This window comes from Zootoca vivipara, chromosome 5, assembly GCF_963506605.1.
Source record: "Zootoca vivipara chromosome 5, rZooViv1.1, whole genome shotgun sequence".
Classification (NCBI taxonomy): Eukaryota; Metazoa; Chordata; class Lepidosauria; order Squamata; family Lacertidae; genus Zootoca; species Zootoca vivipara.
The window spans coordinates 39,193,197-39,206,667 of record NC_083280.1 but is presented as its reverse complement, the minus strand read 5'-3'; the positions used below and the strand labels follow the sequence as shown (position 1 = coordinate 39,206,667).

The 13,471-nt window shown below is 41.6% G+C and overlaps 1 protein-coding gene across 4 annotated transcripts in view; it reads left to right on the top strand.

Annotated features, from left to right (window-relative positions):
• The window catches only part of VPS8 (VPS8 subunit of CORVET complex), an 89,829-nt gene that overhangs the window by 22,031 nt on the left and 54,327 nt on the right, over nt 1-13,471 (top strand). For all 4 annotated transcript variants that reach the window (XM_035133325.2, XM_060274616.1, XM_060274614.1 and 1 more), the window contains 10 exons: nt 360-450; nt 1,609-1,655; nt 3,017-3,106; nt 3,465-3,511; nt 4,262-4,484; nt 5,461-5,550; nt 6,286-6,337; nt 7,113-7,155; nt 8,648-8,720; nt 12,497-12,616. In XM_035133325.2, coding sequence (XP_034989216.2) covers nt 360-450; nt 1,609-1,655; nt 3,017-3,106; nt 3,465-3,511; nt 4,262-4,484; nt 5,461-5,550; nt 6,286-6,337; nt 7,113-7,155; nt 8,648-8,720; nt 12,497-12,616 — 876 coding nt within the window. The remainder of the gene's footprint in view (nt 1-359; nt 451-1,608; nt 1,656-3,016; nt 3,107-3,464; nt 3,512-4,261; nt 4,485-5,460; nt 5,551-6,285; nt 6,338-7,112; nt 7,156-8,647; nt 8,721-12,496; nt 12,617-13,471) is intronic.

The window sequence follows — 13,471 nt, the reverse complement described above, 5'->3', positions numbered from 1 at the left end:
AAAATGGATCAGCTTATTATTTTAACTGCCATTAATTATCACCCAGCTCCATGTTATTCAAAGGGTAGTTGTTTTGATGTCATGATATTAATCATTTTTCAGAGTACTGCCTGTTTATGGAATGGATTTGTGGAGTACTATTTTTGAGTGGCTGATTGATCTGAGACACATGTATGTGTGGGTCGTGCACATTGTAATTTTTTGGGGGAGGGGTTGAATGCTTCTGTGTTGGAGCAAGCATCCTAGAAATGTCTTAAAACACAAACAGAGCAATTAGAATGCCTGAATTAAATCCTTAATTGGAGATTGCCTTTGGTCACAATCTGTAACAGTTGTTGCTGTTGTGTATCTGACTTCAGAGAATAGATCACCTTCTGAAGCAAGACTGCCTTAATGAAGCACTGGCTCTTGCTTGGTCCTTTCACGAAGGGAAAGCCAAGGCTGTCGTAGGTAAGTTTGATTTAGGTATTGTACTATGTAAGTAATTGCTTCAACAAAACCCTCACCTTTTTGTTGAGGAGAAAGTGTTTTTATTTTGATGTCAAAAATCAGTTTTTGGCACAGATTAAATCTATACATATAAAAATGTAAAGGGTGCATGTGTGTGACACCGAACGGTTCTCAGAAACCCCTTGACCGATTGCATTCACATTTGGGCACAACGTCCCAAGCGAATGTCCGAAGGTTGTTATAAAGTTTGCTAAGACAGATGTCAAACCTCTGGCAAGTAAAACACCAAAAAACCCATGTTTCAAAACACTCCACTCAGACGAAAGTGCATGCTGGGAAAAGAACTAGGTTACAAACCTACACTGGTACTCCACCTAAAAAACCTTCCCTCTCAACAGCACCTCAGCTCCCGTTTACATACTAGGCCGAAGCCTTTACAGACTAGGCCGAATGGAGGTACTGACTCACCTGGGTGGGGTTTTGGGGAGGGTGGGGGGAGAAGCAGGTGTGATACGTCATGGATTGGGACAGGGAGGGGGGAATCACAGGGATAAGGTGGGGGCAAGGGGGCGGGCTACGTAATGGATCGGAACAGGGTGGGGGGGGAACCACAGGGATGAAGCATAGCAACGCGTGGCAGAGCCAGCTAGTTAAGAATAAAAATATTGCCGGACAAATGGATATGGCAGTACATTGCACCTGCAGGATGTCCCTGTACTTGTAAGAGCTGCCCTGCTGAATCCATAGAGTTAGTCTACTCCCAGCATCCTGTTCCCAACAGTGGCCTGTCAGCTTCTGGGCAGCCCACAGGCAGGGGATGAAGGCAAAAGCCCCCCACCCCACCCCAATTGCTTACCTTCTAGCAGCTGATCTTAAGAGATATATTACCTATGAATATGGAACTTTCAGCTTTCTGTCCTGGCTAAAAGCCATTGTTGGTACACCTGTCATCCATAAATTTGTCTAATCCCATGCTAAATTTAATCCTGCCTGTATTGTAATTCTACAGTATATGTGGTGGTGGTTATACACTTTAAAGTTTTGTTTTGAGACATTTAATTTTTTAAAAAATTGCCTACTCTGAGTTATAAGTGAGGAGCTTTTTCATTTGCAGTCTGACCTTGAAAAGACTTGGTATTCTGTTTTGTTTTTAAACAGGGTTGTCTGGAGATGAACAGAAACGAAAGGCTGTTGTTGCAGACAGAGTGAGTTTTTCATCTTCCTAATCTCATCTCTCTCTCTCTCTTTTTCAAATATAGAGCTACATTCTATCTTTCTTTCTTGTATGATGTTGCTTTTGTTTTCCCAACAAACAGTTAAGGGTGTGTGTGTTGGTGTACATCTGAATGTGTAAAAGCAACGACAATTAAATGTCACACTTGGCATCAATGCATATTGTTCTCTTAGTGATGCTCATCCTTATTAACAAACACCAGAGTATATAGTTACACCTCCACAATGATTAAACATTGACACTCTACATTAATTGATATTGGGTCCAAACTTTGTGGGAGGTCCAGTTAGCCTTAGTGGTTAGAGGCACCTTTAGCAGCTGTGACGGATACCACAGCTACCGGTATGGCTGTTCCTGAACCGGCAGAGCCTTGACCACAGTAGTTCAGTCTTTGCTGTCTTCAAGGTTGGATTCCTGGCAATGCACTCTTATGTGGGTCTTCTCTTGCACTTGATCTGGAAGCTGCAGTTAGTGCAGAATGCTGTAGCATGGCTGCTGATAAGAATGAGACACCTTTGCTCAAAGATCTGCACTGGCTGCTGATTCACCAAGTTCAAGGCCATTACTACCGGTATTAGATTCAAAGGATTGTGAAAAGGAAACCCAGCATCTGTGAGAGAACTTTGGCAGCTGGACTGCTCCCTAAAATATCACTGGTTTGCTCATTTCTATATATAGGGTGCCTACATTCTGTGGGACGTGGGTGGCGCTGTGGTCTAAACCACTGAGCCTTGGGCTTGCCGATTGGAAGGTCGGTGATTCGAATCCCCACGACGGGGTGAGCTCCTGTTTTTCGGTCCCAGCTCCTGCCAACCTAGCAGTTCAAAAGCATGCCAATGCAAGTAGATAAATAGGTACCGCTCCAGCGGGAAGATAAATGGTGTTTCCGTGCGCTGCTCTGGTTCGCCAGAAGTGGCTGGCCACATGACCCGGAAGCTGTATGCTGGCTCCCTCAGCCAGTAAATTGAAATGAGCGCCGCAACCCCAGAGTTGTTCGCGACTGAACTTAACTGTCAGGGGTCCTTTACCTTTACATTCTGCATGGACTGGTTGCATGGCAACATGTGCAAATGGCTTTAGATACCTATTAAGTCAATAAATTACCATATAGCATATATTCAACACCTTCAGTATCTTAGGGCCTCATCAAATCTAAATCTGGCCCTGGTGCTAGAGCATGTGCATTGCATGCAAAAGATCCCACATTCAGTCTCTGGCATCTTCAGGTAGGGCTGGGAATGTTCTCTCTCCTTCCATCGTCAAGCACCTTCCTTTCATATACTGTAAAGCATGATGGGCACTCCCTACCTCTGTAATTTTTCTGTTTCACAGATGGTTGAAATTCTTATCCATTTTGCTGATCGAACGATGAAGAAATGTCCTGATCAGGGTAAAATCCAGGTTATGGAGCAGCACTTTCAGGTACAATGCTTTTGCAGTGATTTCTCTTCTCTATTTCCACTTAAAATTCAGAGGTTAAAATGGTTATGAATTGTTTCAAGAGAAATGGAAGCACCTATATAAAAATGTTTCCTTGTATAGGCTGCTATTATGCTGCTCTTGGGCATCTTGTGGTAGACGCAGGGTAGATTCTTCTGTGTCAGAAAAAAATTCCAGTCTGGAGGATAATGTGCAAGCAATATAGTGACTTCCTAATTTTGTGATCTCCCTATATCAGTGCAAGTTTAATCTTTTCTGGATAACAGCTACATAGCAGTAATAGGAGATCAAGTAGTACTTGCGGATTGTTAGTGACACTTTCTGTGTGGTTTTTTCACAGGATATGGTGCCTGTCATTGTTGATTACTGCCTTCTGCTTCAGCGGATGTAAGTGAGAGCATGAGAAACTTGCTTACTGAATTCAGTAGCTTTGCCATACATACTGCACCAGGACTGCCACCTATGGCTGTTCCTTGCCTTAATGACAAACAGCAGGTGTCCCAGAAGAAAAGTGGGATATGAGAGCTGACAATGATGGAACAATTGAGCCATAGGGGAAGGTTTTCTCTAAATTTCCTGTCTGAATGATCTTGAATTATAGCACTGCATTCGCAATTGCTTATTTGTAAAATGGCGGGTTTCTAAATGGATTTTCCTCTTAAGGCCTCACCTTTTAAAGTTTTTGGTCCGAAGGACAGATGTTTCAGGAATTTCATCTTTGTGAATTCCAGTGCAAATTGACTTGATCTGTGCTTTCGGGACTCAAGTGCAAATCAGAATGCAATTATCCTTTTGAATTTCACATTCATCTGAATTTTACAAAGCAGTTCTCACTTTTAAAAAAGTACCAAAATGTTTATTTTAAGATAAGGTATGTTACTAAATGACCTTTTGTGAAACAAATACATATTTATAGACTAATATGTATTTTAAACATGGGACAGAAAAGATTTACTGTCTGAGCACATGCAAAACTAATACTGTACTGGCAGAAATAGATTAACCAGTCCCCTACCCGTAATATGAATGCAGGAAGTGTTTTTGCCTGCTGTGTATGCAGTAGAAATCAACCATTACTAGCTAAGATAAGTTTTTTATTTTTGATAATTACTTATTCACTTGTCATCTTCATTCTAGGGATCTGTTGTTTAGCCAGATGTATGACAAGATGAGTGAAAATTCTGTGGCAAAGGGTGTCTTTCTGGAGTGTCTTGAGCCATACATTTTAAGTGATAAATTGATGGGAATTACAGCTCAAATTATGAAAGATTTGCTGCTTCACTTCCAAGATAAGAATTTAATGGCAAACATGGAGGCTTGCATTGTACATATGGATATCACCAGCCTAGACATACAGCAGGTGATAATTGGTAACCTTCATATTTTGACATGGATGTAATCTCACTCTGCGGCTATTTAAGTATGGATGTTTTTAATAGAACAAGATGTTTAAAAAGTTTTGTGTTGCATTGTGCTAAAGAGATCCCCCTGGGCTCTGTAAAACTCTAAAAAGCCTTTAAAACCAGACAAGGTCTCTTAGCATAATCTACATTAATCCAGCTATAATTATGTGGATTAATACCAGTTTCAAATACCAGTTTCAAACTTGGCGTAAATCATAGCTGCCAAGTTTTCGCTTTTCTCGCGAGGAAGCCTATTCAGCATAAGGGAAAATCCCTGTAAAAAGGGATAACTTGGCAGCTATGGCGTAAATCATGGGTGGGGAATCTCTGGTCTGCAAGCCAAATAAGGCTTACCAGGCCTCCCCACTTGATCTGCAAAGCTATTTTTAAGAGTCCATGCCCACTCGCCCTATTCTTGTCATGTATGATGTCACCAGGTGTCTCATGGGTAAGGGCAGGGCTTCAAAAGAAAAAATGGGCACTTAAAATGAGCTCCCAATTGTTCTTTTGGTGAAACACTTCCACCACCCATTAACTGATGAGCAGTGGCTCGTTCAAGGAGGGGGAATTGTTCTCCCTTCTAGTGCTGCTTGAACCTTAAAAAACTAGAAGTTCAAGGAGCAGCACAGGACTGTTTGAAAGCGTTTCCAAAGCAGCTCCATACTGCAGTTTAAGAAGCAGCATGGTTCTATTTGTAAAAGGGCTTTAAACACCCCTTTGAAAAGCCGGGAATTCCAAAAACAGCATGGGGACATTCTAAAGCCTTTTGCTACAAATTATCTCTCTTCCCCCTCATTTAAGGAAATCAGTTTCAGCTTTTTGTATATGTATTGCTGAATTAGTTTACATTATCTTCTGAGTCCACATTCTGCTTACTATCTGTTATAGTGTTGAATAAATATTCAAGTCTCAAGGCATATTTTTTGTTCCTAGGTGGTCCTCATGTGTTGGGAGAATCGTTTGTATGATGCCATGATCTATGTCTACAACAGTGGCATGAATGACTATATTACACCAATGGAGGTAGGAAGGTTGGAGCCACATACTATGTATCTTTTATGCTCATCATCGGTTTTCCACAAGACACTTAACTACCATCAGCCCCAGCCAGGGTGGCTGATGGTTAGGAATTCAGGGAGTTGAAGTCCAACATTGGTCCAACATTGGTCCAATGTGGAGGCCACCACATTGGTTTCCTTTACTCTTTAGTCTCTTGCTTTAGACTGGAGCAGTCCAGTTTTTATTGTTCTCTAACTGCAGTTCTTACTTATTCTGAGCATTGTGCATGTGTACAGAGAAGCCACACACACATTCCCTGGGTGACATTCTGCCAGCACTTCAGTGTCACCTATTTAGTAGTACCACATACTGCTCCCTCATTTTCTTAATGGACAGATGAGCTGCTGTTGTGGCATTGAAAGAGACTGGAGAAGGCAGCAGGTGTGTGTTTAAGTACACTTTCCCACATAGTAAAGCTTCACCTCATGTGATGTGGGCCTGGGGCACACTACCTTTGTATTACGCTGTTCCTAAACAATTTGCAGCTATTTAAACCAAACTGCCCCGGGCAAAACTACCCATTCAACTACATTTGCACTCTTTGACTACTTGGCAATTTTCTCTTTTTGAAATCTTTCCCTTTTTGAAGTCTTTTTACTACTGCCAAATCCACTATTACTATGTTGAACAAAAATGAAGAGCAACAAAGGAAACATCTGCTAACCTTGTTTGTGTTCTCTTCATTCCTCCCACCCCCAGAAATTGTTCAAGGTCATTGCTCATCCTCTTAGTGCTGGAAAGTCTCTCTCAGGTACTCTGTGTTTGATAAGTATTTATCGTTTAAATTTACATTTTGAGCATTTTGAAAGGTGGTTTGGTTTGTGATATCTGAATATGAGGGATTGCTATAGCCTACCCTACGCACCTCCGGTCATCCTAGTCTCAGCTCACCAGCTCACCTCGTTGGCTTGTTCCCTTGGAGAGAGCTGCTTAACCACTGATAAACTTTCTCTCTGGAAAGGTCTTTCATGTTAAAACATGAATCCAGCCTATACCTTAACATGTATGCTGATCCTACCCAGCTTCTGTGTAGCCAAATGAGCTGCAAACCCTGGAGGGACCCTGCCAGTGGTGCGGCTTGGTATAAGGCAGCTCATTATGTTCCATAGCTCAATTGAAGGGGGACTTATGCATTCTTCTAGCTGACACCAATATCCTATAAGAGGGTAGGAATACACCACCAAGACCCTGAACCTTCTGAGCAAGCATGGTGTCATTCCTTTGTTTTATAGTGACTATTATTTACTAAATGTTAAAATTATAGTATTTTTTTGACATTTTCAGCCTTTCATGAACCATCTCAAATGCTTAGTATCCAGATGCAATGTCTTTAGTGCAGACATCTGTCCATATATCAGATTATGAAAAAAATGGAACATTGAGTTTGTCAAATTACTTGGTTATTGCAAGTACCATCACCTGAGGCCCTTTTAGCAAAGCAGGTTATGTACTTTGAGTAAATTCAACTCCAGAAGATAATACAAAGCTTTTGTTTCTCTGTGTGTGGTTTATTTGTTTGTTTTTAGACGAGCAAGTCATCATGGGCAACAAGCTTCTTGTCTATATAAGGTATGGTACATCCAGCATCTATGAGATAGTTATTTATGTTTTGCTTTCTGTAGTACAGTGGCACCTTGGTTTAAGAACAGATTAGTTCAGGCATCCCCAAACTTCGGCCCTCCAGATGTTTTGGCCTACAATTCCCATCATCCCTGACCACTGGTCCTGTTAGCTAGGGATCATGGGAGTTGTAGGCCAAAACATCTGGAGGGCCGAAGTTTGGGGATGTCTGGCTTAGTTTATGAACGACTTGGATTAAGAACGCCGCAAACCCAGAAGTAGGTGTTTTGGTTTGTGAACTTTGCCTTGGAAGCAGAACATGTTGAATGTTTTCCATTTGTAAACTGAGTCCCCTGCTGCTTTGGGAAAGCACGCCTTGGTTTAAGAATGCTTTGGTTTAAGAACAGACTTCCGGAACAGATTAAGTTTGTAAACCAAGGTACCGCTGCAGTATAATCTTTTTTGTCACATAGGGGCAGAGAAACCCAACAGCCCTGCCATGCCAGCAGCCAATACCATAGCTAAGCTAGGATTCTGTGCACCCCAGGCAGGCTGCCCCATCCCTCAGCTGATGAGCATTGCCATTCAAATGGTGTGTGCATGCCACATCATCTGATCTATTATGTGGGGCGGGGCTTATCTGCCTCCCCCATATTTTATTCAAGCTGGCACCCCTGCTAGGGATGTCCTATCATCCCACTGCCTCAAATGCACAGTGTCATCTTGAGATGTAGAATGAAATCAAGGAGGCTCCTGAAAGACGAAGTGTTGTTGAAGTAGCAAATTCCCTCACATCGACTGGGTACACACATGCACAGTTGCAGTAAAGAAGTAAAATTTCCAGATACCCTAAATAACTGCATGAGAAAAATTGGCCATGGAGCTGACCAGAGGGATAGCAACCCTAGAGTTTATCTTAAATGGAGTCCACGACCTAGTGCAAGATGTAAGTATTGTTGAACTGATTTAGAACAGTTGACCATGGTGCTATGAAATCCAGCATATAAGTGGACAACTGCCAAGGAAGTCCAACATTGTTCTGACTTCAAAAGAGGAAACTTAATAAAAATGAGATAAAAGGGAAATTGAAAGGGAAAGTCAAGAGGCTCAGAACACTTGGCAGGACAGAGGCTATTCAGAACCATCATAATAGAAGCTTGACTGGAATGTAGACCTAAGATCAAGAAAGGTATTATCAGGGCCAAGTGGGTGCCTGCATGGTTGAAAAGTGGAGTCACTGAAGTGATTTGAGGCAAGCAAACTAAATTCTAATGCTGATAGACTGCTTTGGGTGAGTGGGGAAACTATAGGGGCATAGAACAGAGCGACTGGAACCCTGAACAGGAGCACTCTGCTGCTGTTTGTTGAAGGGTCCCACTTGTATATGAGTAGGAACCTAGGTAAGGAAATGGGGGCCATTTCCAGCCACATTTAGGTCTTTGTTATGTTACAGTTCTTAATTTATAGCACTGTTTTAACTCCACCTGTCCTTTCTTAACAGTTGCTGTTTGGCAGGTCGAGCTTATCCACTGGGCAATATTCCTGAAGATCTGGTACCTTTGGTTAAAAATCAGGTGAGTTAAAAATAAACTGCAAAATTCACTGGAAAGGCCAGTGGCTCAGTACAGTGGTACCTCTACTTACGAATAAGTTTACTTATGAATGTTTCTACTTACGAACGGAGCTCCGTCCGCCATCTTGGATGCGGTTTAGATAGGATTTTTTCTACTTACGAATTTTTAGATAGGGTTGCTTCGACTTACGAATTTCTTCTCCCAATGCATTCCTATGGGATTTGACTTACAATTTTTTTCGACTTACGAATGTGCATTCGGAACGCATTAAATTCATAAGTAGAGGTACCACTGTATTAAAGTTTTTGTCCTTGCATGCAGAAGCTTCTAGGTTCAATCCCTGACATCGCCAAGTAAGGCTGAGAGAGAGACTGCTGCTTGGAACCCAGCCAGTCCGTGTAGAAAATAATGAGCTGAATGACTGATGGTCCAGCAGTTTCCTATGTTCTGCCAGAATAATTGTGCATTTTTTAAAATTTTGGAAGCTGCTCCTGTAGGTGTGCTTAATAAGAAATAATAATATTATCAAAGGCATAATTTGTTGTGGAACTCCCTTCCCTCCATCTTTGAATAGTATCCACCCACTCTGGCAGTGGTTGCCACAGCAATATCCCAAAGTTTTCTGAGCTCAACTTCACAGACTGCTGGTCCATGTTTGGAAGTCATATTATAGAGGAAGCAAGAGGGAGTGTAGAAAATTTGAGACAAAACAAAAGAGGCAATGTTGCAGGAACACGAGCAAATAAAAACTCAAAAGGATAGTTTCCCCCCTACATTCCAGTTGTGTCATATTCTTTAAGACTATGTGCAGATATTAAATTTATTACACTTGGCAGATGACTCCCATCACGGATCCTGGTTTATCTATAGCAATCATGTAACAATGTGATAGGAATGACATGCCTTTTGTGCTTAGCCGTTACATTGCAGATATCTGATAAAAAGTTGCTATCATCTGGATAACGGTAGCCTTTTGATTGTCTGCCACAGCTCTTTGTGATTGTCCCTGAACACTTTTTCATACACATTTTGATTCTCTCCCCTGCCCTTCTTTCCATGAAGATACAGTCAGCTGGGAGCTGAGCTATGCTTTTTTCTGGTTTTTGTTGTTGTTGTCCATTATGGACTTCATGGGAGTCTAGAGCAGGAATGGGGAACCTTGAGAGCCTCCAGATATTGCTGAACCAGCCATTATTATTATTAAAACTCCAGTTCCCATAATCTCTGACCATTGGCCATGCTGGCTGGCTGGGACTGATGAGACATTTGAACAGCCACAGATTCCCCACCACTAGTCTAAAGGCTAAGGCTGCAATCCTATTCTTACTTGCCTGGGAGTAATTCAAGTTAACTCTGTGGGACTTGCTCTGTGGTACCTAAGCTTCATTTCAGTTGTCAGGGATGATGGTAAATAAGTGGATCACCTGATTTTTATCTAACATTTTATCTAACATTGTGTATGCCATCAAATGCCAACAGTGCCCCTCAGCTCTCTATATTGGACAAACAGGCCAAACTCTACGCCAAAGGATAAATGGACATAAATCTGACACCAGGAATTACAAGACAGGGAAACCAGTAGGAGAACACTTCAATCTCCCAGGACATTCTATACAAGATCTCAAAGTAGCTGTCTTACTACAAAAGAATTTCAGAAATAGACTGGAAAGAGAAGTTGCTGAATTGCAACTTATCACCAAGCTTAAAACCATGGAGAGACCTGGTTTGAACAGAGACGTTGGATTCTTATCTCAGTATACATGATAAAGCGATCTTCAGCCATCTCACCCCTTGCTTTTTCATGCAAGACCATTTGCAGTCGTTTAAAGTCATCAACAGCTATCAGTCAGTCAATCACCCATTTCCACCACCCCTCTGATTGATACCCCTCCCCACCCTTTCTCTACATATAAGCTTCTGGGGACTTCTGTTTCATTGTATCTGAAGAAGTGTGCATGCACACGAAAGCTCATACCAAAATAAAAAACTTAGTTGGTCTTTAAGGTGCTGCTGGAAGGATTTTTTTTATGTTGTTGTTGTTGTTGTTGTTGTTGTTGTTGTTGTTGTTGTTCTTCTTCTTCTTCTTCTTCTTCTTCTTCTTCTTCTTCTTCTTCTTCTTCTTCTTCTTCTTCTTCTTCTTCTTCTTCTTCTTCTTCTTCTTCTTAAATTTGTATACTGCCCAGGGTGGTTTCCAATTTAAAAATACACAAAAATACATACCATAGCAAGAAACAAAAACAATATCCCCCATCCAGTTTAAAAGATCATAGGATTGCCATGAAGGATTTAGGTGACATTTTGTGTTTATGTATGGTATTTTTCAGAGCAATGTAAAGAAAGAAAAGCCATTGATCTAAAAAGCCTAATTCTGCATTCAAACATGATGGGAGGGAACATGCAGAATGGAAAAGGGTGGGGACAGTGTGTGGCTGTTTTGTGTGCATGCCGGCTTCATTTGAGTTGTTGGGGATAAGGGCTAACAAGTAAATCTTCCAGATTTTTCTACACTAAGTATTATACATTTACAGTGCAACCTTACGTGCTCTACCTATACCCCAAAGTACAGTGTGCACAGGATTGTCTCCCTGATCATGAAGTGACTTAACTATTCTGTTAAATAGCCACAATAATTGTATAAAACAGCTTTTAATATCCACATTGAAGCAACATTTTGAAGCATATCTGATCATTTTGCTCTGTATGCAAAGACATTAGCACTTACTAGCTGTGCTCAGCTCAGTAGCATGGCAGATAGTTTGGATGTAGGCCAGGTGCATCTAAATCACTGCCAGTAAATTTCAAGCATCACTTCAGTGTTCCTGTTGCTAAAGCTCCTCGGGGAACTGTTACTTAAACCACAGCAAAGCATTGTGTCTCATGCCTCACTGTACAGATTGTTCATATAACCTACTTACTAAACTGGCACTCCTTATCCCAAGTAGTTGCACAGTTGTGGCTCTCTGCAACTCTGCTCTGCTGTTCTGGTCTTGTGATGTACCTGTTGCTCATAGTCTGTGATGGACAGCCATAGGCATGGTCCGTGTAGAGATGTCCTGTGCCCAGCTGGTGCATGTCCCGTCCCGAGGGCATGGCACACCACCTGTGGGGGGCGTGGCACCCAGCACGGGCAGGTAGGCAGCCGTGATGGCACCCCACCGGGATCGCACTGCCAGGGGACGGTGAACTCTCCCTGTACTCCTCTTCCTCCCCCAGTGGCCCAAGCCTCATTCATGGATTTCTGTTTTAAGCACGGTGATTGGATGGGGTAACCCCAGTCATTCTCGCTCAAATTGTCCATCTTGCGGTATTTCCCCCAGCATTTGGCCTGTGGTTCATAGCTTTTCATAATCACTCTCCTGTTTTAAATTCTGCTAACAATCTTCCCTTTATCTTTTATGTCCCAATAAACTGACTCGCTATATTAGGAATAGGTGCATTTTGAAAAGTAATCTAGAAGGCAAATGTGCTTGTGCCAGAATTCATTATTTAGGAAGCCTGTGGTGATAATCTTTCTCAGATGCCAGTGAGCAGCAATAAATGTCAATAATTGTGAAAGTGGATGTAAGAAGCCATGGGATATGTTAAACAGAAGTACTTTGCCTACTGTTAAATCATTGAACTTGTACCAGGAAATAAACGTCCAGCACAGTGGATGGCATTTAAGGAACAGAAAATGCTGTTGAAAATCCATTCTGTATTCTCAAGGAGGTTTAAGGAGCTGGTAAGCTTCGAACAGTTCCTTCAGGTATTCAGTGATTATTAATCTTTCATGGCAGGTCTTTGAATTCCTCATTCGTTTGCACTCAGCAGAGGCACCCACCGATGAAGAGGTTTACCCCTATGTCCGCACCCTGCTGCACTTCGATACACGGGAGTTCCTCAATGTTCTTGCACTGGTAAGTGGCAACACCACTTCCACAAAGATATTGGGGGAGAAATCCCATCACCTCCTTCATTTGATTATATATATATATATATATATATTCCACTAATCTAGAAAAACTTGTTTGACAAATATAATATTTGTTCCTTATGGTGTGTAGAGTTTCAGTCTTTCTGAGCCAACCATCTCATTTACAGTTGCAAGGCTTTTCTGAATAAAGGGAAATTGGGAGCCACTGGCATAAATTCCACCAACACTGGGAGTCATATTTCTTGAACTTTAACCAATGTATTCAATGCATTTTAAAAATGCATATTTTATTGGGAACAGTCTTTAAAATGCTGTTGTATTGCATATGCAGTTTTGCAGCAAGTAACAGGTCTCCAGGCCAGGTTATGCTGGTGATAAATTTGTTCATCATAATGGATTCCATTACTCTTGGTGGGCCAGATATTATAAAAAATTATGTAGCAGTACACTTGCTCAGTGTGTGAAAAGCTGCCCTTTTTATTTTTTTATTTTACAAAGACCGTGCAGTTGCTATTTCTGGAAGCCAGAGGCTGCCCTACTATTAGATACAGGAACAGAGAACCAGAAGACTCTCCTTTTATTTCCATTGCCATTTTTAATATCCAAGGAGAGTGGAAGGTGTATGTGTGAGGCTTATGGGTTAGAAGCCCACAATACTAGATTGGGTTTGAGGGCTGAAGAAGAGGGGATGGAAGGATGGCACTGAAAATCCCATCATTTTAATGGATGCTCATCTCCTTTTCCATTTGTGCTTCCTGCTAATAGTTTCACACTGGACACCCACAAACCACACTGCACACTGTTATTATTGGTACTTTTTTCCACTTCAGGGATACCT